This window comes from Haliotis rufescens, unplaced genomic scaffold (assembly GCF_023055435.1).
Source record: "Haliotis rufescens isolate VD_foot unplaced genomic scaffold, xgHalRufe1.0.p SCAF_13, whole genome shotgun sequence".
Taxonomy (NCBI): Eukaryota; Metazoa; Mollusca; class Gastropoda; order Lepetellida; family Haliotidae; genus Haliotis; species Haliotis rufescens.
The window spans coordinates 11,549,206-11,574,845 of NW_025963813.1; the positions used below are offsets into that span (position 1 = coordinate 11,549,206).

Sequence of the window (25,640 nt, forward strand, 5' to 3'; positions counted from 1 at the left end):
GATGCAATGGCGAAATGACGTCATTTATACAGGCATTGAAGTCATGTCCGAAAAGTATGTGACCGGAAATGACGTCAAAACCTAAGTTAATGAGATAATGATGTCTTAGAAGGTTCTAGAGACAATCATCAACAAGAATATCTGCAACATAACAGTAGTTCAAGTGAAGGTATTACATATTGTCTTCACGATTTTCAAGTCTTTCTAGGTGAAGAATGGGAAGACACCTCATTAGGATCTGAAGCAGTCCAAGGATGTTAAAATATCATTCTACTAGATTTACTGTCAACAAAACAAGGGAGTGTACAAGAGGCAGAACCTGTCTGTTCCCTCTGGTATATTCTTGCAATGATGTAATAGAGATAGATGATCCGTAAGATTTTCAAAACAATAATTATCATTGTTAATAATTCAAGAATACTACTTCTATTACATCAGAAATACTCCCTCCCACCTCCCAAGTGGATTTTCCTGTCTTTGCACATGGAAGAGGATGTCCAAAGTGCTATTAGGAATACAACTAATAATGTATAGTTGACAGTGAAGAAGACTTCTGTTGAAAATCTGAAAGTTTTGTTTTAGTGTGATTGCAGCCAAAATACAGGTTTGATGGCAATGATGGAATAGAGGTAGTATTCTTAGAATTAATGACAATAATTATTGTTTTGATGTCCCTATTAATTTGTTTTTTTTTCAAATATAAAAACAAACACAGTTTATTTCTCAGTATGTTTTAATATATACACTTTTTACATATCAACAAAGTTCTTTAATTAATGAAATCTTGAAAATTGTTTCCTGACCAATCAAAAATCAACTGTGATGATCCTTATTGTTCATGAATGCAAACATGTTGATCAGCACCACTTCAATCTTACATAAATAAATGATTTAAGGGAGGTCAGCCTCCTAGCCCATGGACTCAAGCCTGTGGTTCCCAAGAGACACCAGGGTGTCATTTCCTGAAAGCCTCTAAGCGCTACGGCATACTTATCCATATCGTAAACCTCATCATAATTTTGAAGGCTGTTTCGCAAAGCTCTCTTAATTTAATGGAACTTTCTACTGATTCCGTTTTTGTGTTCCCTTTCTTCAGAGGTACAAGTGTTGAGGATGTTGAGATAGCTTACGATCCGCGAAGTTCCGGGGTAAAATAGGTCTTCAGCAACCCATGTATGCCGTAAAAGGCGACTATGCCTGTCGTTATAGGCGACTGACGGGATCGGGTGGTCAGGCTCGCTGATTTAGTTGATGCATGTCATCATATTCCAATTGCGTGGATCGATGCTCATGATATCAATCACTGGATTGTCTGGTCCAGACTCCAGGCGTAAAACAACAAACCAAAACCAAAAGATAGCTTACGGCAGGGGATCTTATAATTCAGTGGATCAGGAACTGTCTCTGTGGAAAAACAATCATATCGACAGGTGCCCTTTTGCTTCCAGGTCCCATTGCTATGTAAATATGTCGTATGGACTTGCAAAATCCTAGCTTAAGTTTGATTTTACAACACTGTTAAGAGGGTTTTATGAAACGGTTGCAAGGCGATCCCTACGAGGGTTGTTGCGGTTAAACTGTGTTGTAGCAGTTAGGAGGTCGTACTGGTGAGAGGCTTTCATGAAACAGCACCCAGGGAAGGAGAAGGTGGGTGGACACCCTGGTATGATTCACCACTGAATGTTAACATGGTCTAATACCCCCTTGAACTCCTCCTTATACATCCTGGAACCAACACTGGGCCTTTAATATGCTTGGACTGTCACAAGTCCCAAAGGCAAAAGGATAAGTGAATAATATATAAATTACCCCCCAATAAATATAGCAGATCAAACGAAGTCCACAGAGTGCTATGTGTGTATTGACTGAAGTGTATTGAGACTGCTATGCTGTCAACTCTGTGTCCATATTCAAGGGGGCGTGGGTGGCCCAGTCGTCTAAGGCGCCGTGATTCGCTGTGCAGAGTTGCGTCCCTTGGGCACGCCAGAAACCTATGATTGTGGGTTCGAATCCCGGTTCGCCCCAATTATGTTTCTAGGTTTGTCAGCACCATACCCATACTCGTGGGTTTCACCAAAGTGGTAAACGTCTTATACCTGTATCACTTCTGGCTTTCCTCCCATATTTAGCTGACACGCCGTGATATAACTGGAACACTATTAAAAGCGGCGTTAATCCAAACTCACTCACTCACTCACTCACTCCATATTCAAACCCATCATGTATTTCTCGGTGAATTCAACCATAACTTTGTTACACTGTTTGAAACTAAAACCATGAGTATGACAGATTAACTATAGTCACATGAAAAAATAGGGTGTTCTCTAACTTCTTTTGAGTAGTATACTTCACTCGATCATAGAGATGTTCTCACATTTCCGTGTCGAGCACATCACAACAATACAACCTGGTCATAATTTAACAACCGTCACAATAAACAATACAATATTATTTATACTGGTTCATACTCTTGTTCATATTTATACCAAGTTCGATCGTATATTATGTACAAAACAGACATTCAATATTGCACTTACATCTGATACATAAATAACAATATGCAACATTTGGATTCAAATTGGAATGATTGCACACTCAGCATATAAACAATTAATAAAAAACGGGATTCTGAAATTAAATTACAATAATTAATTTGATTTACAAATTCAGTAATCCCCTTCTTCCCTCTTTGGTTTGAATTTATTATCCAGGAAATTAAATACATGATCAATAATAATTGGACACAACCATTAAGAATTATCTAAGAGGGTGCAATGACTCGCTGTGCAGAGTTGCGTCCCTATGATTGTGGGTTCGAATTCCGGTTCGCCCCGATTATGTTTCTAGTTTTGTCAGCACCAAACCCGTGCTCGTGGGTTTCACCAAAGTGGTAAACCTCTGAGACCTGCATCACTTCGGGCTTTCCTCCCACATTACGTTTACACGCCGCGATATAACTGGAATACTGTTAAAAGCGACGTTCAACCCAACTCACTTACTCACTATTGCAAGTAGATGTAGTAAAATCTAAATATTTTTAAAATTTGTATACTTATTTGGCATTACTCCTTTAGGCATCCTTAGACATAGTAATGCAGGACGTCAAAAAGCTACAAAACTTATAGTTACACAATATATGATCAGTTAAATTATTTCAGAATTTTCCTAGTTAATAGCTACATAGATGCAATTTTTTTCATAAAATAAAATGAAGTCCAACATAAAAAGTAAATATTAATTATTATTACACTAATAGTTTCTTTGTCTACAATAACACCTCCACTGAAATGTCTGCAATGATTTGTTTATTAAACCTATTGTACCAGTAACAAAAACTGAAACTAAAATTTACCAAAATGTGAATCCAACTCAACCAAATTGATCCCAAATAAATTCCTCAGGACCTTGTAATCGGTACTGACTCTGGCCCTGATTTTATTTTATTTATTTCCAAACTTTGATGACTCCGTCTCGTGATCCTGTGATGACGAGACACTGTGACGACTGACAGATGTTGACGTCGCTGATGATGTCGTGATGGCCGGTGGGAGGAGCTTCAGGAACACGTCTCGGGATGTCGTCGGAGTTGGCTTGTTTCTTTGTGCAGACTTCCTGAATCACCTCCGTACCGTCTATCAGCTGAGACCTGCCGAAAAACAAGCATCATACAGTCAAGTCTCGTTAATCCGACACTCGTTTATCTGACAATCGGCTTTATCCGACACAAATGATGGGAACCCATTTAATCAGTGCTATTTAGACCCGTTAATCCGACAGTCTCGCACTCCGACTCCGACACACCTAATTTGCAACGAAATGCTGAAATCACTCATTAATCAGTCTTGTTAATCTGACACAGCGATCAGCGTACTCCGTGGTCATCTGCCCGCGAGTACACAGACCTGTGTTTTGATGCAAGACGAGTCGGCGAGGAGCTGCATATTTCAACGGCTGCAGAGATAAACTTGCTTAACAATAAACAATTACTGCTTTAAAGAAACAAAACAGGATTAATCACATGCCTAGATTACCTCAATCTCATTAAAATCGGATACAAGTTCCCGCTACCGCTGAGGACATCCCATTACAGGTCACGTCAGAACGACCTTTCACCAACGAAAAAGCGGCTTTCTTAAGCATTGTGGCACTAGTTTCAAATTAGCGACTTCCATTCCAGACTATGCTTTAAAAAGTATTTCGAAAGTTGTTAAATTTTCGATCACAAACTTTGATACGACCAAATTTCGTTTATCCGACATACTCGTTAATCCGACACAATCATATGCAACCAACCATGTCAGATTAAGGGGACTTGACTGTATATTAAACTATTCATTTCACTTGAACTGTTTGAACATTTCATCCTGAAACTGTTGACATTTTGACATTGGTCTACCACTACTAACTATTGCCATAGGAGACATTGGGCAAGGTAACATTACTACCTTTAGCTTTAAGAGATGTTGGGAAAGTCTACCACTACAATGTGTAACTTTTGGAGATGTTGAGTAAGTCTACCCATCCATCCTGTAGCTAAAGGGGACGTTTGGCAGACTACCGCTCCAAACTATAGCTAGAAGAGACACTGGGCAAGTCTATCTCTCCTACCTGTAGCTATAGGAGACGTTGGGCAAGTCTACTGCTCCATGACTCATGATGAATGAGTTAGCAGGGTATGTCATTGGGCAAGGCAACCATTACTACCTATAGCTTTAAGAGATGTTTGGCAAGTCTACCACTCCTACCTGTAGCTATAGGAGACATTGGGCAAGTCTACTGCTCCAAACTATAGCTATACTATACTGGGTAAGTCTACCACTCCTACCTATAGCTATAAGAGACACTGGGCAAGTCTACCACTCCTACCTGTAGCTATAAGAGACGGGCAAGTCTACCTCTCCTACCTGTAGCTATAAGAGACGTTGGGCAAGTCTACCTCCCCTACTTGTAGCTATAAGAGACATTGGGCAAGTCTACCTCTCCTACCTGTAGCTATAAGAGACGTTGGGCAAGTCTACCTCCCCTACTTGTAGCTATAAGAGACGTTGGGCAAGTCTACCTCTCCTACCTGTAGCTATAGGAGACGTTGGGCAAGTCTACTGCTCCATGACTCATGATGAATGAGTTGGCAGGGTATGTCAGGTCCCAGAATCTGACTCTCATGTCTGAGCCTCCCGTCAACAGGAACAGTTTGGTGTCTGTGGCTGCGATGTGCATCCCATGCACGGCATGATTGTTGTTCTGTAAATAGAAAATATCTCATTATCTGCTGGAAAACAGTGAAGTTTACCCTGTCCTTCACCTGTGTTACAAAGGGATGGTGGGGGGTGGTGGCTGCATCTACCCGTGTCACGGAGAGGGGAGCTGCACCTACCTGTGTCACAGAGAGGGGAGGAGCTGCACCTGCCTGTGTCACAGAGAGGGGGAGCTGCACCTACCTGTGTCACGGAGAGGGGGAGCTGCACCTACCTGTGTCACGGAGAGGGGGAGCTGCACCTACCTGTGTCACGGAGAGGGGGAGCTGCACCTACCTGTGTCACGGAGAGGGGGAGCTGCACCTACCTGTGTCACCGAGAGGGGGGAGCTGCACCTACCTGTGTCACAGAGAGGGGAGTTGCAGCTACCTGTGTCACAGAGGGGGGGAGAGCTGCACCTACCTGTGTCACAGAGAGGGAGGAGCTGGACCTACCTGTGTCACAGAGAGGGAGGAGCTGGACCTACTTGTGTCACAGAGAGGGGGAGAGTTGCACCTACCTGTGTCACAGAGAGGGAGGAGCTGGACCTACCTGTGTCACAGAGAGGGAGGAGCTGGACCTACCTGTGTCACAGAGAGGGGGAGAGTTGCACCTACCTGTGTCACAGAGAGGGAGGAGCTGGACCTACCTGTGTCACAGAGAGGGGGAGAGTTGCACCTACCTGTGTCACGGTGAGTGGGGAGCTGCACCTACCTGTGTCACAGAGAGGGAGGAGCTGGACCTACCTGTGTCACAGAGAGGGAGGAGTTGCACCTACCTGTGTCACAGAGATAGAGGAGCTGCACCTACCTGTGTCACAGAGAGAGGGGAGCTGCACCTTCCTGTGTCACAGAGATAGAGGAGCTGCACCTACCTGTGTCACAGAGATAGAGGAGCTGCACCTACCTGTGTCACAGAGAGAGGGGAGCTGCACCTACCTGTGTCACAGAGATAGAGGAGCTGCACCTACCTGTGTCACAGAGAGAGGGGAGCTGCAACTACCTGTGTCACAGAGATAGAGGAGCTGCACCTACCTGTGTCACAGAGAGAGGGGAGCTGCACCTACCTGTGTCACAGAGAGGGGGGAGCTGCACCTACCTGTGTCACGGTAGTGGGGAGCTGCACCTACCTGTGTCACGGTAGTGGGGAGCTGCACCTACCTGTGTCACAGAGAGAGGGGAGTTGCACCTACCTGTGTCACAGAGAGGGGGGAGCTGCACCTACCTGTGTCACAGAGAGGGGAGTTGCACCTACCTGTGTCACAGAGATAGAGGAGCTGCTTCTACCTGTGTCACAGAGAGAGGGGAGCTGCACCTACCTGTGTCACAGAGAGAGGGGAGCTGCACCTACCTGTGTCACAGAGATAGAGGAGCTGCTCCTACCTGTGTCACAGAGATAGAGGAGCTGCACCTACCTGTGTCACAGAGAGGGGGAGCTGCACCTACCTGTGTCACGGTAGTGGGGAGCTGCACCTACCTGTGTCACAGAGATAGAGGAGTTGCACCTACCTGTGTCACAGAGATAGAGGAGCTGCACCTACCTGTGTCACAGAGAGGGGGAGCTGCACCTACCTGTGTCACAGAGGGGGGGACCGCCTCCGTGGTCTAGTGGTAGAGCGTCCGCCCGGAGAGCGGAAGGTCCAGGGTTCGATCCCGGGCCGCGTCATACAAAAAGACGTTAAAAGATTGTACTTGTTGTTACCCTGTCTGGCGCTCGGCATTAAGGGGCTAAAACAAGGACTGGTCGGCTCGGAGTCAGTATACTGTGTCTGAGTGGGGTATCCATGTTAAACTGCGGCATGGTATCTCAGTGAGCTAGCACTATAAATCGGCATCAGTCCGGACTAGTACAAGCAGCCACACACATACACGTGCATGCACGTCGCTATATAAGTGCAATAATCTTGGACGCGACGTTAAACCCAATTTCACCTCACCTCACAGAGGGGGGAGTTGCACCTACCTGTGTCACGGTAGTGGGGAGCTGCACCTACCTGTGTCACGGAGAGGGGGGAGTTGCACCTACCTGTGTCACAGAGAGGGAGAGAGTTGCACCTACCTGTGTCACAGAGATAGAGGAGCTGCACCTACCTGTGTCACAGAGAGGGGGAGTTGCACCTACCTGTGTCACAGAGGGGGGGGGAGTTGCACCTACCTGTGTCACAGAGATAGAGGAGCTGCACCTACCTGTGTCACAGAGAGAGAGGAGTTGCACCTACCTGTGTCACAGAGAGAGAGGAGTTGCACCTACCTGTGTCACAGAGAGAGAGGAGTTGCACCTACCTGTGTCAAAGAGAGGGAGGAGCTGCACCTACCTGTGTCACAGAGAGGGGGAGCTGCACCTACCTGTGTCACAGAGGGGGGGGAGTTGCACCTACCTGTGTCAAAGAGAGGGAGGAGCTGGACCTACCTGTGTCACAGAGAGGGGGAGCTGCACCTACCTGTGTCACAGAGGGGGGGGAGTTGCACCTACCTGTGTCACAGAGAGGGAGGAGCTGGACCTACCTGTGAAACGGAGAGGGGAGGAGCTGCACTGGCCCACAGAGACTTCTGTCTGGCGCCGGTCTCAACATCCCACATGGACACTTCGTTGTTCCACTGGAAAGCTGACACGATCCACGGCTGATCCTTGGGATGCATGATGAGCTTCCGAACACGTGCATCTGCAAATTGAACATGGTGTCCTTAATTGCATGTTTAATGTCATATTTCATGGATTAGTCAGCAATCTGAAACTTTGATTTGCAAGAAATATTGATATCACAGGCTGAATTGTACACATCAAAACCTGAAAGACACTTTAATCTGTATGTAAAATGATAATAGTTATCATAAGGTAGGCCTGAGGTAACTTCATTTTAAATCAAAAGTGATGAATTTTGTTGCATTTCCTTCGAAAATAACCAAAAAGACTGCAGTAGAGGGTCTTAATATCATCCATTTTTAACTATGTCTTGTATTTTTGTGGTATTATTCTACACATGACGGCAGCCTGTAAATTATTGATTCTTGAGCAAACATTGGGGTGAACTATCTTGTGTCTTACTTGCAGGGTGGGTGATGGGTTAACTATCCTGTGTCTTACTGGCAGGAGGGGGTGATGGGTTAACTATCCTCTGTCTTACTGGCAGGGTGGGTGATGGGTTAACTATCCTGTGTCTTACTGGCAGGGTGGGGGTGATGGGTTAACTATCCTGTGTCTTACTGGCAGGGTGGGGTGATGGGTTAACTATCCTGTGTCTTACTGGCAGGGTGGGGGTGATGGGTAAACTATCCTGTGTCTTACTTGCAGGAGGGGGTGATGGGTTAACTATCCTGTGTCTTACTTGCAGGAGGGGGTGATGGGTTAACTACCCTGTGTTTTACTGGCACGGTGGGTGATGGGTTAACTATCCTGTGTCTTACTTGCAGGTGGGGGTGATGGGTTAACTATCCTGTGTCTTACTTGCAGGAGGGGGTGATGGGTTAACTATCCTGTGTCTTACTTGCAGGAGGGGGTGATGGGTTAACTATCCTGTGTCTTACTGGCAGGAGGGGGTGATGGGTTAACTATCCTGTGTCTTACTGGCAGGAGGGGGTGATGGGTTAACTATCCTGTGTCTTACTGGCAGGGTGGGGTGATGGGTTAACTATCCTGTGTCTTACTGGCAGGGTGGGGTGATGGGTTAACTATCCTGTGTCTTACTGGCAGGGTGGGGTGATGGGTTAACTATCCTGTGTCTTACTGGCAGGAGGGGGTGATGGGTTAACTATCCTGTGTCTTACTGGCAGGAGGGGGTGATGGGTTAACTATCCTGTGTCTTACTGGCAGGGTGGGGTGATGGGTTAACTATCCTGTGTCTTACTGGCAGGAGGGGGTGATCGGTTAACTATCCTGTGTCTTACTGGCAGGAGGGGGTGATGGGTTAACTATCCTGTGTCTTACTTGCAGGAGGGGGTGATGGGTTAACTATCCTGTGTCTTACTTGCAGGAGGGGGTGATGGGTTAACTACCCTGTGTTTTACTGGCACGGTGGGTGATGGGTTAACTATCCTGTGTCTTACTTGCAGGTGGGGGTGATGGGTTAACTATCCTGTGTCTTACTTGCAGGAGGGGGTGATGGGTTAACTATCCTGTGTCTTACTTGCAGGAGGGGGTGATGGGTTAACTATCCTGTGTCTTACTTGCAGGAGGGGGTGATGGGTTAACTATCCTGTGTCTTACTGGCAGGGTGGGGTGATGGGTTAACTATCCTGTGTCTTACTTGCAGGAGGGGGTGATGGGTTAACTATCCTGTGTCTTACTGGCAGGGTGGGGTGATGGGTTAACTATCCTGTGTCTTACTGGCAGGGTGGGGTGATGGGTTAACTATCCTGTGTCTTACTGGCAGGGTGGGGTGATGGGTTAACTATCCTGTGTCTTACTGGCAGGAGGGGGTGATGGGTTAACTATCCTGTGTCTTACTGGCAGGAGGGGGTGATGGGTTAACTATCCTGTGTCTTACTGGCAGGGTGGGGTGATGGGTTAACTATCCTGTGTCTTACTGGCAGGAGGGGGTGATCGGTTAACTATCCTGTGTCTTACTGGCAGGAGGGGGTGATGGGTTAACTATCCTGTGTCTTACTGGCAGGAGGGGGTGATGGGTTAACTATCCTGTGTCTTACTGGCAGGAGGGGGTGATGGGTTAACTATCCTGTGTCTTCCTGGCAGGAGGGGGTGATGGGTTAACTATCCTGTGTCTTACTGGCAGGAGGGGGTGATGGGTTAACTATCCTGTGTCTTCCTGGCAGGAGGGGGTGATGGGTTAACTATCCTGTGTCTTACTGGCAGGAGGGGGTGATGGGTTAACTATCCTGTGTCTTCCTGGCAGGAGGGGGTGATGGGTTAACTATCCTGTGTCTTACTGGCAGGGTGGGGTGATGGGTTAACTATCCTGTGTCTTACTGGCAGGGTGGGGTGATGGGTTAACTATCCTGTGTCTTACTGGCAGGGTGGGGTGATGGGTTAACTATCCTGTGTCTTACTGGCAGGGTGGGGGTGATGGGTTATCTATCCTGTGTCTTACTGGCAGGGTGGGGTGATGGGTTAACTATCCTGTGTCTTACTGGCAGGGTGGGTGATGGGTTAACTATCCTGTGTCTTACTGGCAGGGTGGGGTGATGGGTTAACTATCCTGTGTCTTACTGGCAGGGTGGGGTGATGGGTTAACTATCCTGTGTCTTACTTGCAGGGTGGGGGTGATGGGTTAACTATCCTGTGTCTTACTGGCATGAGGGGGTGATGGGTTAACTATCCTGTGTCTTACTGGCAGGGTAGGTGATGGGTTAACTATTCTGTGTCTTAATGGCAGGGTGGGGTGATGGGTTAACTATCCTGTGTCATAATGGCAGGGTGGAGGATCGGTTAACTATCCTGTGTCTTACTTGCAGGAGGGGGTGATGGGTTAACTATCCTGTGTCTTACTGGCAGGGTGGGGGTGATGGGTTAACTATCCTGTGTCTTACTGGCAGGGTGGGGTGATGGCTTAACTATCCTGTGTCTTACTGGCAGGGTGGGGTGATGGGTTAACTATCCTGTGTCTTACTGGCAGGAGGGGGTGATGGGTTAACTATCCTGTGTCTTACTTGCAGGAGGGGGTGATGGGTTAACTATCCTGTGTCTTACTGGCAGGGTGGGGTGATGGGTTAACTATCCTGTGTCTCACTGGCAGGGTGGGGTGATGGGTTAACTATCCTGTGTCTTACTGGCAGGGTGGGGGTGATGGGTTAACTATCCTGTGTCTTACTGGCAGGGTGGAGGATGGGTTAACTATCCGTGTCTTACAGGCAGGGTGGAGGATGGGTTAACTATCCTGTGTCTTACTGGCAGGCGGGGTTGATGGGTTAACTATCCTGTGTCTTACTGGCAGGGCGGGGTTGATGGGTTAACTATCCTGTGTCTTACTGGCAGGGCGGGGTTGATGGGTTAACTATCCTGTGTCTTACTGGCAGGGCGGGGTTGATGGGTTAACTATCCTGTGTCTTACTGGCAGGGTGGGTGATGGGTTAACTATCCTGTGTCTTACTGGCAGGGTGGGTGATGGGTTAACTATCCTGTGTCTGACTGGCAGGGCGGGGTTGATGGGTTAACTATCCTGTGTCTTACTGGCAGGAAAGGGTGATGGGTTAACTATCCTGTGTCTTACTGGCAGGGTGGGGTGATGGGTTAACTATCCTGTGTCTTACTTGCAGGGTGGGGTGATGGGTTAACTATCCTGTGTCTTACTGGAAGGAGGGGGTGATGGGTTAACTATCCTGTGTCTTACTGGCAGGGTGGGGTGATGGGTTAACTATCCTGTGTCTTACTGGCAGGGTGGGGGTGATGGGTTAACTATCCTGTGTCTTACTGGAAGGAGGGGGTGATGGGTTAACTATCCTGTGTCTTACTGGAAGGAGGGGGTGATGGGTTAACTATCCTGTGTCTTACTTGCAGGGTGGGGTGATGGGTTTAAGCATCCTGTGTCTTACTGGAAGGAGGGGGTGATGGGTTAACTATCCTGTGTCTTACTGGCAGGGTGGGGTGATGGGTTAACTATCCTGTGTCTTACTGGCAGGGTGGGGGTGATGGGTTAACTATCCTGTGTCTTACTGGCAGGAGGGGGTGATGGGTTAACTATCCTGTGTCTTACTGGCAGGGTGGGTGATGGGTTAACTATCCTGTGTCTTACTGGCAGGGTGGGGTGATGGGTTAACTATCCTCTGTCTTACTGGCAGGGTGGGGTGATGGGTTAACTATCCTCTGTCTTACTGGCAGGGTGGGGTGATGGGTTAACTATCCTGTGTCTTACTGGCAGGGCGGGGTTGATGGGTTAACTATCCTGTGTCTTACTGGCAGGGTGGGGTGATGGGTTAACTATCCTCTGTCTTACTGGCAGGGTGGGGTGATGGGTTAACTATCCTGTGTCTTACTGGCAGGGCGGGGTTGATGGGTTAACTATCCTGTGTCTTACTGGCAGGAAAGGGTGATGGGTTAACTATCCTGTGTTTTACTGGCACGGTGGGTGATGGGTTAACTATCCTGTGTCTTACTGGCAGGGTGGGGTGATGGGTTAACTATCCTGTGTCTTACTGGCAGGGTGGGTGATGGTGTTGATGGGCAGCTGGAACCTCATGTCCCAGCACACCTGGGCTCCACTGCTGGTCCCCAGGGCCAGCCAACACTGGGTGTGATTCACGGCAAAGCTGGTGATGAGGCCATCCCGGGGGTTGTTCTTCAGCTCCCATACATTCCGGTTAGCTCGAAGGTCCCAACCAATCAGGTGGCCGTTCACTGTTGCATACGCCAACACTGACTGAGCCCCTGAAATGGAGTGTTAATGAATTAACCATAATGATGATGTCACGCTATTGTTGTTGCAGTTGGTTCTGAGCCATGAATTCACTGGCCATTCTGAAGGTTCATGTTAACATGTTAACATGTGAAAGTGACCAGAGGTCATTATGCAACATTAGGCTTTGGTTCTCAGGCAATGGATTTTGAAAATATAGTGCGGGCGGAGGGGGGAGGGGGTTGTTGAAACTAGAATGTAACCAAATAAAGAATTGTGTACAATCAAAGTGAAAATTGCCTCTCAACATAAATGTATTCCTTTATTTAAGGATTTAAAAAAAAAATATTTAAAATGGAAATAAAAACGAAATGCCCACCAAACTTTATGATGATGCGGGCGGTGCCTGAGAACCAAGACTATTATTTTTTTGCCTTATAGAGAAATGATATATCATCCATAATCATCTTTTATAATTTATTACAAACATGAAAGGCGAAATTTGAGTAGAAAATGTTTCCCAACACTGCCTAAAATCATAGATATAGAAGCATGAGAAGCAACGTATTGTAACAAGCCTTACCTGTATCAAAGTGAGTAAGGTCGACCACATGACCATGTTTGGCGATGTCCACGTTAATCTGTTCCTCTGGTTGGACTCTGTCTGTTGTTATCCTGAAGGAATGAGAAGTTTGTCAGTACATTTGCTACTTGGGCTGGGTTCAGTCCAAATTTCTTACCCAGGTACCTGACCCCCTATTATCTGACCCTACCCAGGGTGCCCACTGCAGGTCTCAAGAGTCGGGTACAAAATGTCTGAATGTCAATTATTTTACTCAAGCCCTGGCAATAACTGTTTTGATATACATATAAAATGATCTGATTATGCACATGCTGAAGTTGACTGAAGATTTATCTTTACTCAAACATTTAAAAGTCAGGGGGAATGTAGGCACTGTCAGAAAGAAATGTGAACATTGGCAAGTTGTAGTGTAACCATGAAGATTATTGTTAGTGTTATGAAACAGTATATCACGTGACTAACTGAGTTACGACCGCCTCCGTGGTCTAATGGTAGAGCGTCCGCCCGGAGAGCGGAAGGTCCGGGGTTTGATTCCCGGCCGTGTCAAGGACTGGTCGGCTCAGAGTCAGTATACTTTGTCTGAGCAGGGTATTCATGTTAAACTGCGGCATGGTATCTCAGTGAGCTAGCACTATAAATCGGCATCAGTCCGGACTCGTACAAGCAGCCACATAAACACATACATGTACATGCACGTCGCCATATAAGTGCAATAATCTTGGACGCGACGTTAAACCCAATTTTCACCTCACTAACTGAGATACCCATCCCAGCCCTCGTTGTTACATCACCCAGGATAAGGGTGTTCCTCCTGTTCCTCCTGCACTGTTGCAGTCAAGCCAATTTTGAAGGTAGCCAAAAGCATTTGAAATTATCTTTTATCAAATAACTATTATATATACAAGTCATAGCACTAGTCTTGGAATTGTATATAAGTAGAAACTGTACTCAAACAATGATACAATTTATGTTACTAGATTATATGGGTATATCCTTGCTTCTCCAAAAAACTATCAACTAAAATAAAATACTAATTACATTAATTTATGTACATGTATCTCTGTTCATTGTTGACTTTAGGAGGAATTATTTGCGAGTACAATTTGTAGCAGACATGTTTATTTTTGTGTGTAGCAATAGAATTAAGTCGCCACTAGATATTTTTCAAGGTAGTCATTTGGCTACCTCTGAATTTTAGACAGAAGACAAATTGAAATTTAGGTCGCATTAGCGACCGTTTTAGTCGTAATTTTGAGGCCTCTACAGTGATTTTTTTTGTTTCTTTCGGTGCACACATTTCAGTTTGTTGTTGCATTGTTTGAGATGCTACTTGTGATGGTAACTGAGTTAACGCAAAATATATTGATGGAGTTTTCAAAGAATATCATAGATTAAATATCACCTTTAGTTATGAAAATCCATTTTTTTAATATAACACATATAATAGGCCAAGCTGAAAACAATAGGGCAATATGTTCATCCTATAAATGATGTAAAATATGATCAACCATGGCAGGATACTGAACTTCACATTTGGAATCCAAACTTGGGATTTCTATGTTCATCTCAAGACAATGTGGATGAAACTTACTTGTTGACGTGTATCGTGCCATTGTCTGATGCGGAGGCTACGGAGTGTGATGCCTCACAGAACGTCAGGCACTTGATCCTACCACCTGCAAACAGAAGAGAGTGGTGTGGTTCAGTTAGATATCAATACTAAAGATTCTGCTGGTATGACATTGTGTTCCCTGTGAAGTTCAATCTCATTAAAATCAGATCATAGTTCTCACTACCGCTAAACAAGGATCTGATGACATCCAATTATGGGTCAAGTCAGACTGACCTTGTGCGATCTTTGACCGACCAATGGAATAACCAATCAGAAGGCAGCTTTCTCGTGCTTTACGGCACAAATTTCAAATTGACGACTACGCTTCGAAACATATTTTGACAAATTCTCGATTACAAATTTGAAACCTGAACAAAAAAACATTCTGGAATGACTAATAGATGGTCTAGATTGTAAGGACTCAGTCGTTAAACCCTAACTATCGTTCGGAATACCCCATGTTAAAGTTGTTGAGATTGCATGATTAGAAATCACATTCAGACGGTCGGATGAAAGGTTGTTCTGACATGACCACTAATGGGATGTCTTCAGATCTTTGTTTTACGGTAGCGAGAACTAAGGTCTGATTTTAATGAGATTGCTGTGAAGTTAAGTCACTGTGTATATGTGTGTTCTAATGACATGTCTTCACTGAGCTCCAGCCAAGCTGTGTATTTGCATAAAATATGCAAACTAAATTTCCAATACCGATTCAAAGATGAGTTGCTTGCATACAAATGGGCATGAAAATTGTTACCATGTAGGGGGCGGGCGGGTAGCCTAGTGGTTAAAGCGTTCGCTCGTCACGCCGAAGACCCGGGTTCGATTCCCGACATGGGTACAATGTGTGAAGCCTATTTCCGGTGTCCCCTGCCGTGATATTGCTGGAATATTGCTAAAAGCGGCGTAAAACCATACTCACTCACTCACTGTTACCATATAGTGTCAAATTCTATAATATATAATACTATCATATGTTTTGGTAATATTTTTGAAGCATCTTTTACCTACTAACATTAACATTATATAGGCGAATGCTGAATTTTGAACAGTAAACAATCTAGTGTATGCAAAAAACAAAAAAATCCATTCCTTGCTGGTACAATCAACTGGGTTCTGAAACTTTCTGTCTCAGCAAACATAAATCTCTTGACACATTCCATCAGCCAATCTCAATAAAATCCGATTTTGTACTCTTGATCCGAGGGCACCTCCATAAGGTGAGGTGAAATGGGGTTTAATGTCGCGTCCAAGATTATTGCACTTATATATATAACGTGCATGCATGTGTATGTGTGTGTGTGTGACTGCTTGTACTAGTCCGGACTGATGCCGATTTAAAGTGCTAGCACACTGAGATACCATGCCGCAGTTTAACATGAATACCCCACTCAGACACAGTATACTGACTCCGAGCCGACCAGTCCTTGTTTTAGCCCCTTAATGCCGAGCGCCAGACAGGGTAACAACAAGTACCATCTTTTAACGTCTTTTGGTATGACGCGGCTGGGGATCTAAACCCTGGACCTTCCGCTCTCCGGGTGGACGCTCTACCATTAGACCACGGAGGCGGTGCACCTCCATAAAAGATCAGGCCATGAGGCCGTTACCTGGCGGTCTTACCTTGCTTGGTGAGAGTGTGTTTTGACCTGTTGACCACACTCTTCCCCTCTAGCCTGGAGCACTCCCACAGCTTCACCGAGCCGTCGTTAGAACATGTGGCAAAGTAGCTGTGATCATGGCACACCTGGATTCTGCAGGCAAAACAACATCCTTGTTATAACCCAACACAGTCTTTTTATTGTAAATTCTACCATGAATTTGCATTTTACTCGATTCTGATTGGTCAATCAGAGGCTAATAAATCACAATAAACCCCCTCTGATTGAAACAGCTGGTTTGACGGCCGCATCACCACGGAAGCAAATATTCATAGAATAGTACTATTTTCAGTCATTTTCCGTAGGCATATTTAAATAATTATATCTACAATTACAGGTTACAAAATGCACAGATGCGGTTACTACAATTTTCAAAGTATGTGTGGCAATACATTTCATGCAGAAAAACAAGACAGAAATCAACAAAGGGAATGTATTGTTTGTTGTTCAATGCTGCAGTGAGCTATATTCCAGCTGTATCACGGCGGTATGGATATAATCAAGCATTTTGCTTTCTTTAACGCCTATGCTGTACTAGTCCATATTCAGCATCAGACTATAAAAAAAAGACGTATATGTAAGGCTGTATTCGCCATGTTTATTGGTAAGCTTGTTACCTGTTGACTGCAGCCCTGTGCTCCTGGAGATGTGCTACCAGCAGACCTCGAGGCTTCCAGTTGTCGGGCGGTGGCCGGCTGTCCCAGGCGATGCCCTCAAGGAGGTCCTTGGTGAGAACATCCACCTTGTACTGCTCCCGCCGCTTGTGGACCAGGCCGCGCAGATCCCACTTACATGACGCATATCGAGCTGGAAGTACATTGTGATTTTGGTTTTGTTTTGTTTTATTTGTTGTTTAACACTGCACTCAGCAATTCAGTGATTGATATTGTGAACAGCGATCCAGGCCATCCACATGCTATCAACCAGTTCACCGAGCCATCCATCACAGATTGCTCGGGACCAAATCTACCCCCAAATCTTCACCATCAGCATACATTCCAGGGCCCACTTGCACAAAGCGATCTTAGCGCTACAACTATTGTAAGCCTATGTTAAAGAATGGGAGTTACGATCATCTTAGCGCTAAGATCAAATTCAAATTCAGCAAACTTTGAGTGTCTTCAATATATTACACTGTGTTTGTGCAAAACTGTAGTGCAGGCTGAATAAATCCCCCATTATGACTTGAACCAAATTTGCCATGAATGCCAATTTATCCGAGCCTGGACCCCTTCAAAGGACAAATTACCATAAAACTGGAACATTTTCTCAAAGTAAACAAACATTATAATGATTTGAATATTTGAAATCTTTCATTTCCGATATTCATATAAATGAGCTTCATTGGTTATTCCACTTTAACATTGTGTGCCAAACAGATCATATCTACCCTCCTGAATGTGGCATTATTTTAAGAATATTTTAGTCTTAGACTGTGATTACTTGACAAAATGGTACTAGACTTGAGATGCAGACTAGTGGCTTTGTGGCTATTTTAATACAGAAAAGTTCATGGATCTAATTTTTTATATGACGTTGATTAGATGTGTCCGCTGGAACATTTAACAACGTTCTGAGCTCACTCTGGTGGGACTGCTTGTCGGCCGGCTGCTGGCTTGTGGAGCGCTTCAGGCCTGCTTCCCCACTGGACGAGACATGGGACACGTTCACCATACTACTGGATGCTGATTGGCTGGACAGCGTTGATGTGGACCGCTTGTCAAAGTCGTATTTGTCCCCTCCATATTTGGCCTTTGGGGACGAGGAGAGAGATTTGTCTGATTCCGAGGAGCCAAACATCTTCTTCCACTCAGCATTCTGAAAAAATAAATATTGTTAGTGTCTGACCTAAGATGGTGTTCTGATTGTGAATGAATGGTTCTGGTTTTACTTGCTTAAATTCTCTCCAACCAACCCAGACAGTGCAGGGTAACAACAATTATAGCTAAAATGGATAGAATTATCATTAAACCGCCCGCAAGTTATCAGAAACCTGACAATGCCTTCATATTGCTTGATGACGGGCCACTATCACGCCTGTTGTTAGGTGACGTCATAGGATAGGATAGGTGACGTCACGTTCAATAGTGACGTCATCTGGTTTGTTCTATGACGTTTCCGTATTTGTAAAAGTGGGTCAGTGACATTCGTGTTGATTGCAGTAGATATTTTGTTTCTTTTTATTTGATAAAAAATTCCATCCATTTTAGCTATAATTACGGTAACACTGTTTTTCATGGCATTATCATTTGCAGAAGCCCTCGGTCTTTTCAACTGCACTCCTTCGTCGGGCAGTTAATGGAAGACCTCGGGCTTCTGCAAATGATAATGCCCTGAAAAATAGTGTTACAGTATATGGGGCCAGGGGATCTAACCACCGACCTTCCATTCTCCGGGTAGATGCTATCTATCCACTACACCACAGAGTCGGTCCAGACAGACTAAGGGTGATAATCAGGGTAAATCTAGGATTTAAACCCATGACTGGCAGAGTACCCATATGGGCCTTTGGCATGATGAGCGAACGCTTTAACCACGAGGCTACTCCGACACCCATAAGGATTCTGACAGGACATAACATGACATCATCTTAACTGATAAATCATGTTGAAGGAATTACCATGGCAGCTGAAGAATCCTGATGTGCAACTTTCTTTTTTCTCCGCCTGTAATGAAAAATAATGAACATTGGTCATATGCAACAATCTATTTTCACCATTTGTAATAGACAAATGAACATCTGCCATGTGCAACCTTCTATTTTCACCATTTGTAATAGACAAATGAACATCTGCCATGTGCAACCTTCTATTTTCACCATTTGTAATAGATAAATGAACATCTGCCATGTGCAACCTTCTATTTTCACCATTTGTAATAGATAAATGAACATCTGCCATGTGCAACCTTCTATTTTCACCATTTGTAATAGATAAATGAACATGTGCCATGTGCAACCTTCTATTTTCACCATTTGTAACAGACAAATGAAAATCTGCCATGTGCAACCTCCTCTTTTCACCATTTGTAATAGACAAATGAACATTAGCCATGTGCAACCTTCTATTTTCACCATTTGTAACAGACAAATGAAAATCTGCCATGTGCAACCTCCTCTTTTCACCATTTGCAATAGACAAATGAACATGTGCCATGTGCAACCTTCTATTTTCACCATTTGTAACAGACAAATGAAAATCTGCCATGTGCAACCTCCTCTTTTCACCATTTGCAATAGACAAATGAACATTGGTCATGTGCAACTTTCTACTTTTGTTGCCTGTAATGGATAAATGAATATTGTTCAATACACACTGATCATGATTCGCCAACACTCTCATTTCCTCAAAGTTTCATCTTGTAAGTGTTCCAGTTCTGACAATTTTGTTTTGGTATTTTCTTCAACAGTTGAAACTATCTCTACAACCAAAACTCATGTGAGTGAGTTGGGTTTAACGCCGCTTTAAATAGTATTCCAGTCATATCGCGGCGTCAAAAATCATGTGAAGGACAAGGTAAAATATGTCTGTCTACTTACGTTCCTGGTGAAGTCTGTCCATCTGTGGTTTGATCCTTGGGCTTGTGTAGGTCCGCATGTCTGCGAGTGAGGAAGCGACCCGTGTAGGGGACGTGCTGTAAGGCCAGCACCCCTGCCCGCTGGCCCTCCTCGCTGCTGGAGGAGGCTGAGTTCTCTATGGACCTGCAACAGATGGGTAGGAGTGAGTGAGTTGGGTTTAACGCCGCTTTTAACACTATTCCAGTTATATCACGGCGTGTCAGCTTAGTGTGGGAGGTAAGCCCGAAGTGATGCAGGGCTCAGACGTTTACCACTTCGGTGAAACCCACGAGCATGGGTATGGTGCCGACAAACCTAGAAACATAATCGGGGCGAACCGGGATTCAAACCCACAATCATAGGTTTCTGGCATGCCCAAGGGACGCAACTCTGCACAGCGAAGTGCGGCGCCTTAGACGACTGGGCCACCCCTGCCCCCTAGATGAGTAGGAGCAGACATCTGTCAGTGTGTGTGTACTCTGATTGGCTTAATATGTATTTAGGCCATTTTTTATAATTTATTTTTGTTTACAGATTTTCAAAGAAAAGTTCTGTTGTTAGTTTGATTATTGTTTAACGATGTGCTCATACTTTTTCAGCTATATGACGGTGGTCTGTAAATAATTAAGTCTGGGCCAGACAATCCAGTGATTGACATCATGAGCATCTATTCACGCAATTTAGATAGATAGCATGCAATCAACCAAGTCACAAAGCCAGACTACCTGATAGTAGAAGACAAGATCTCTCTTGTTTATACAGTATTAGCGTTTGATTCAACAGATGTGGTCTTTTTCGTGTTCATTCTATATTCCTGTGATAATTGATAAAAGTCCAGTAATTGGTAGTCAATGTTTCGTAGTATATAGAGAGGGAAATTATGGCAAATACTCACCCAGCTCTTGATCGATGAAGCTTGGTTACAAAATCTTTCATTGCCTGAAAATAGAACAATTCATTGAGTGAGTGAGTGAGTGAGTGAGTGAGTGAGTATGGTTTTACGCCGCTTTTAGCAATATTCCAGCAATATCACGGCGGGGGACACCAGAAATGGGCTTCACACATTGTACCCATGTCGGGAATCGAACCCGGGTTTTCGGCGTGATGAGCGAACGCTTTAACCACTAGGCTACCCGACCGCCCCCAATTCATTGAGTGTATAGCTTAGGGTAATCTGGTATATCATTGATTCCATTCATGCAGCAGGGTTTGGTATCCTTGTAATATTTTATTCTCTTGTAATAAACGAGTGAATGTTGTTTTACGCTGCAGTCACCAATATTTATGCCTATAAATGATAAAAAGTATTGCCGTGGGAAACTTGTGGTTTGAGCAACAATACATCCCATACAAGTACAATGACACACAATAAGACAAGTCAAACACTGCAAACTCCAATAATATTGTCTGGCTGTTACGACAAGCACAGAGTACTGGGACAAAATCTGTCCTGACTGCTCTCATAATAAAGGCAAAAGGGAGACTCAGGGTGCCGTTGCCAGTCTAGGTCTCAACCATTCAAGGGCGGTCGGGTAGCCTAGTGGTTAAAGTGTTCGCTCGTCACGCCGAAGACCCGGGTTCGATTCCCAACAAGGGTACAATGTGTGAAGCCCATTTCTGGTGTCCCCCGTTGTGGTATTGCTGGAATATTGCTAAAAGCGGCGTAAAACCACTCACTCACTCACTCACTCAACCATTCAATTAGAGTCCTGTGTGAAATTCACACATCGTCTCTGTGTAAGGCAAATACACATAATACAATTTGAGGCAGAAGACCAAGAAAATGATGAATCAAACTTGCTGGGACTGCCACTTGGCCAGGGTCAAGTACCCCTTTAATCCCTAAACATTACCAACTCCGAAAGTCGTGAATCACGCCATGATCAACTTGACGCATGATGCTCACTCACCAGCAGTTTTGTCTCATGAGTCTCAGTCATGCCCAGTGATGTCAGTTTGCGGAAAACCTACAAGATACACAAATTGAAGTACATCTTAATAACTGTAAGAACTGGCCTCCTAACCTCTTTCATTCACCATATACCATGGCAAAGGCATCAAAGACAAATATAGTGGGTAAGTATTAGGACAAACAAGAAAATATAGAGAGAAATTTGGAGATTAATACCAGTTGAAACTAACATGAAAACTGTAATAGGTGTACCCTATTTGACGTAATAAGCGCCCAGGGCGCTCTCAAAATTAGAAATAGGGGCTCTTATTGGAATATTATTTGGTGGAAAAAACAGAGTTGAAAGATATATTTTGTGGTTAATGCTGACAGACTGAAATGTTTATACACGACATATATTTTTCCAGAATTTAATTGCCCATAATTAAGGGTGCATATAACACATGAGTGCGTATTATACGCAAATAAATAAGTCTTGTGTACATTGATCAATCGGAAGGGGTGCTAGTTGGGATTGTTCACCAGCCAATATATTAGCAAATATTGCCATGGGCATTTATTAAGAGTGGGGCGCTTATTACGTCGGATATGGTATTAATTCTAGAGCTAGAATTTCCTCAGTACATGTCTCTTAACCTAACTCAACCACACAGTCCAGAAACAAAAGAAATAACATAAAAACAAAGGGAGTATGGGTAAATTCAGTATTTTGTGCACAAAATGTAGCAACATTTAGGAAATACAATGATTCTGGGATGCTAAAATTTTGTAGAATTTTCCTATTCGGAATATTCTATAAGTAATACGTTACCACTGTTATACCGAGGCTGTTGTCTCCCACAACTGCTGCTATAGCGAAATCTACCACATCTCAATTACCTCATGCAGCACGTGCGTAGCCACCTAGCTGCCATGTGACACCCTTCACTCTTGTCTCCTGCGAGAGCAAGTACTCGGGGGACGGACGGGCGGGCAGCAGCCCAGTGGTAACGTATTACTTATAGAATATTCCGAATAGGAAAATTCTACAAATTACATTAAGTAATACGTTACCACTGTTATACCGAGGCTGACTACCACAGTAGGCGGTGGGGAGCACCTACAACCCGAATCCTGACTGCTAGCGTTCCTTCCGACCAGCGGAAGTAAACACCAAGGCGGAAGCACTCGATGCGCATGCACCTAGCTAGGCGTTACCCTATAGGAATACCAAAGCACTGTCAAGCGCATACCGTAAGGCTCAATCGTCAATGCCAAAACGATTGGTGACTCCAAACGGCCCCACTGGATAGGTATTTCATCGCCGCAGCGGATGAGAACACTGTATCCGCGTGAGCTAAATCTTAGATCAGGTTAAACAGTCGAAAAGAGGGAAATTAATTTCCTTCAGACCGTATATCCCAGAGCAAGCCTACTTAAAGTATACATTAGGCGCGTGACCTAATTCCAGTATTCGTAAGCATGTAACGCAAGGTTGGAATACACGACAGACAATTAAATGCATAATTGTCAAAATACAAATAAGTACAAAACACACAAAAAGCCGCCTCACCTGTGGTGTGAGTGCGCTGGTTTGCAGGACCCCCACTCCTGTACCCACGGCGTGGGAACATTGGAGACGACCCAGATTGACCACCGTGCAAGGACTGACGACTGCGGAGTTTGGAATTGCGCTGGACACACCCCCTAGATGACCGCTTGTGCCGCGATCAGCGGCCCAAGACGGTGCACCCCCTCCACGTCTTCATCAGAAACCTTTCTGAGGTAATGATTGGCAAAAACCGAGTCAGAACGCCAGTAACAACCTCGTAATATTCTGTGAACAGAGATATTCGAGTGTAGGGCAAATGTTGCCGCTAGCGCCCTGATCTCGTGCGGGTTTGACCCCGCTTCCGGTAACCCCCGAGACCGGTACGCCAGATTGATGACAGAACGAAGCCACAACGCAATCGAGTTGCGAGTTATGTCAACCGTGCGATTAGGGTTACACGATATGAACAGACGGTCACGCCCTTGTCTACGTTCATTCGAAGCCTTAAGATAATACTTAAGGGCCCTAACCGGACACAGCGCTCTGTCCTCAGTATCAGCAGGATGTAAGATTTCTTTGAGGGATCTTACAGTGAATTCTCTCTCCGTTTGCCCGACTCTCTGATTCTTGGCGACGAAGCCCATGAGCAGGCCCAGGCGGACCGCTCCTTCGTCACCCCTATCGAATCGTACCTTGGCGACATCGAGTGCATGAATTTCGGATACACGTGCCGCCGTGGCAAAGGAGAGGAGAAATGCTGTTTTCCAAGTCACATGCCGGAACGAAGCACTATGCAAGGGTTCATACGGAGCTTCCGTGAGTGATTGCAACACTAGGGAAAGATCCCAGGCCGGTGCCCGAAGGCGGCCCTTCTTAAGATCGTGCTGTTTGAAACCCTTGATAATACCCCGTATCACCGGCTCTTTGGAGAGACTGGTACCCATAGCAACGTCCCGTACCGTAGCAACGGACGAGACATAGTTGGCAATGGAACCCCCGGAGAGTTTCCGGGTCTCTCGCAAGTGAGACATGAAACGAGCAATATCCTGCACAGATACCTTATCTGGCGAATGAATGTGATGTTTACAACACCACTTCGTGAAAATAACCCAACGTGCATTATACACCTTCTGGGTAGAATCACGATGCATACTAACGTATGCCCGAGACGCCCGGCGAGAAAAACCTTTACTCCTCAGACGCTCGGTGACAACATCCACGCGTGCAGATTGAACTGCCCTGCGTTTGGATGAAGCTGACGGGTGTGAGGGTGGATCAAGAGATCCGGTCTCACAGGCAGTGGGAGTGGCGACTGCGTGACCTGGGTCAGCAAGTCGGGGTACCACGATCTGTTCGGCCACATGGGCGCGATCAGTAACATTCGACAGCGAACTCCTCGAAGCCGGCTTAGAATGTGTGGTATCAACGCTGTCGGCGGGTAAGCATAAGCGTCCAAGCCCGTCCAGTCTAACGCAAGAGCATCGTGATCGATGGCCCTCGGGTCCGGGACTGGTGATACAAACAACGGGAGTTGATTGTTGAACCGTGTTGCGAACAGGTCGACCATCGGACGACCCAAACGTTCGCACAGCCACTGAAACACCACTGGGTTCAGCATCCACTCTGTGGGGCTCGGATCCTGAGGCCTCGATAGAGCATCGGCCAGTACGTTCCGCACACCTGGGATGTGACGGGCGCGTATCTGGCACGGGACACTGTCCACCAGAGCGTAAAACTCGAACGTGAGATCGAGTAGCGAGTGACTGTGGGTTCCCCCCAGTTTGTTCACATAGGACACTACCGTCGTGTTGTCGGTCGCCAGCATGAGCCGGGCGTCGACGAGACGATGCTTCCAGTGATTGACTGCGTTGATCACTGCCTTGAACTCGAGACAATTGATGTGAAGACCTAGTTCGTCTACGCACCACAGCCCCGAGCTCACCTCCCCCTCTAGATGGGCGCCCCAGCCCACTAGAGAGGCGTCTGTATACAGGTTCAACGTGGCCCGGTAGGGCCGCATAGAGACTCCTGATAAGACATTGTAAGGGAGCGTCCACCACTCCAGATGCGGTCGGCGCCGATCCGGGAGGGCGACGGTCGCACTGTTCACCTCCGTTGCTAACAACTGGATTAAAAACTGTTGCAGCGGGCGGAGTTGGAGACGACCCCGTTCGATGCAGTCCTGGGCTGATACAAGTAGCCCTAACAGCTGTTCCCAAAAGTGAACAGTCTGTTGCACCGCTAAGACTTTGGCAATCATCGCCTG

The 25,640-nt window shown here is 45.5% G+C and overlaps 1 protein-coding gene across 1 annotated transcript in view; it reads right to left on the reverse strand.

The window, feature by feature from the left end:
• Nucleotides 1–2,932: 2,932 nt before the first annotated feature.
• LOC124139090 (phosphoinositide 3-kinase regulatory subunit 4-like) overlaps nucleotides 2,933–25,640 on the reverse strand; it is a 44,951-nt gene continuing 22,243 nt past the window's right edge. The window contains exons 22-34 of the mRNA XM_048394185.1: nucleotides 21,842–21,898; nucleotides 20,827–20,870; nucleotides 19,914–20,075; nucleotides 18,996–19,041; nucleotides 17,959–18,193; nucleotides 16,993–17,182; nucleotides 16,338–16,468; nucleotides 14,694–14,778; nucleotides 13,103–13,194; nucleotides 12,321–12,551; nucleotides 7,739–7,896; nucleotides 5,069–5,241; nucleotides 2,933–3,646 (exon numbers count right to left, since the gene is read on the reverse strand). Of these exons, the coding sequence (XP_048250142.1) occupies nucleotides 3,445–3,646; nucleotides 5,069–5,241; nucleotides 7,739–7,896; nucleotides 12,321–12,551; nucleotides 13,103–13,194; nucleotides 14,694–14,778; nucleotides 16,338–16,468; nucleotides 16,993–17,182; nucleotides 17,959–18,193; nucleotides 18,996–19,041; nucleotides 19,914–20,075; nucleotides 20,827–20,870; nucleotides 21,842–21,898 (1,806 nt within the window). The 3' untranslated portion in view covers nucleotides 2,933–3,444. The remainder of the gene's footprint in view (nucleotides 3,647–5,068; nucleotides 5,242–7,738; nucleotides 7,897–12,320; nucleotides 12,552–13,102; nucleotides 13,195–14,693; nucleotides 14,779–16,337; nucleotides 16,469–16,992; nucleotides 17,183–17,958; nucleotides 18,194–18,995; nucleotides 19,042–19,913; nucleotides 20,076–20,826; nucleotides 20,871–21,841; nucleotides 21,899–25,640) is intronic.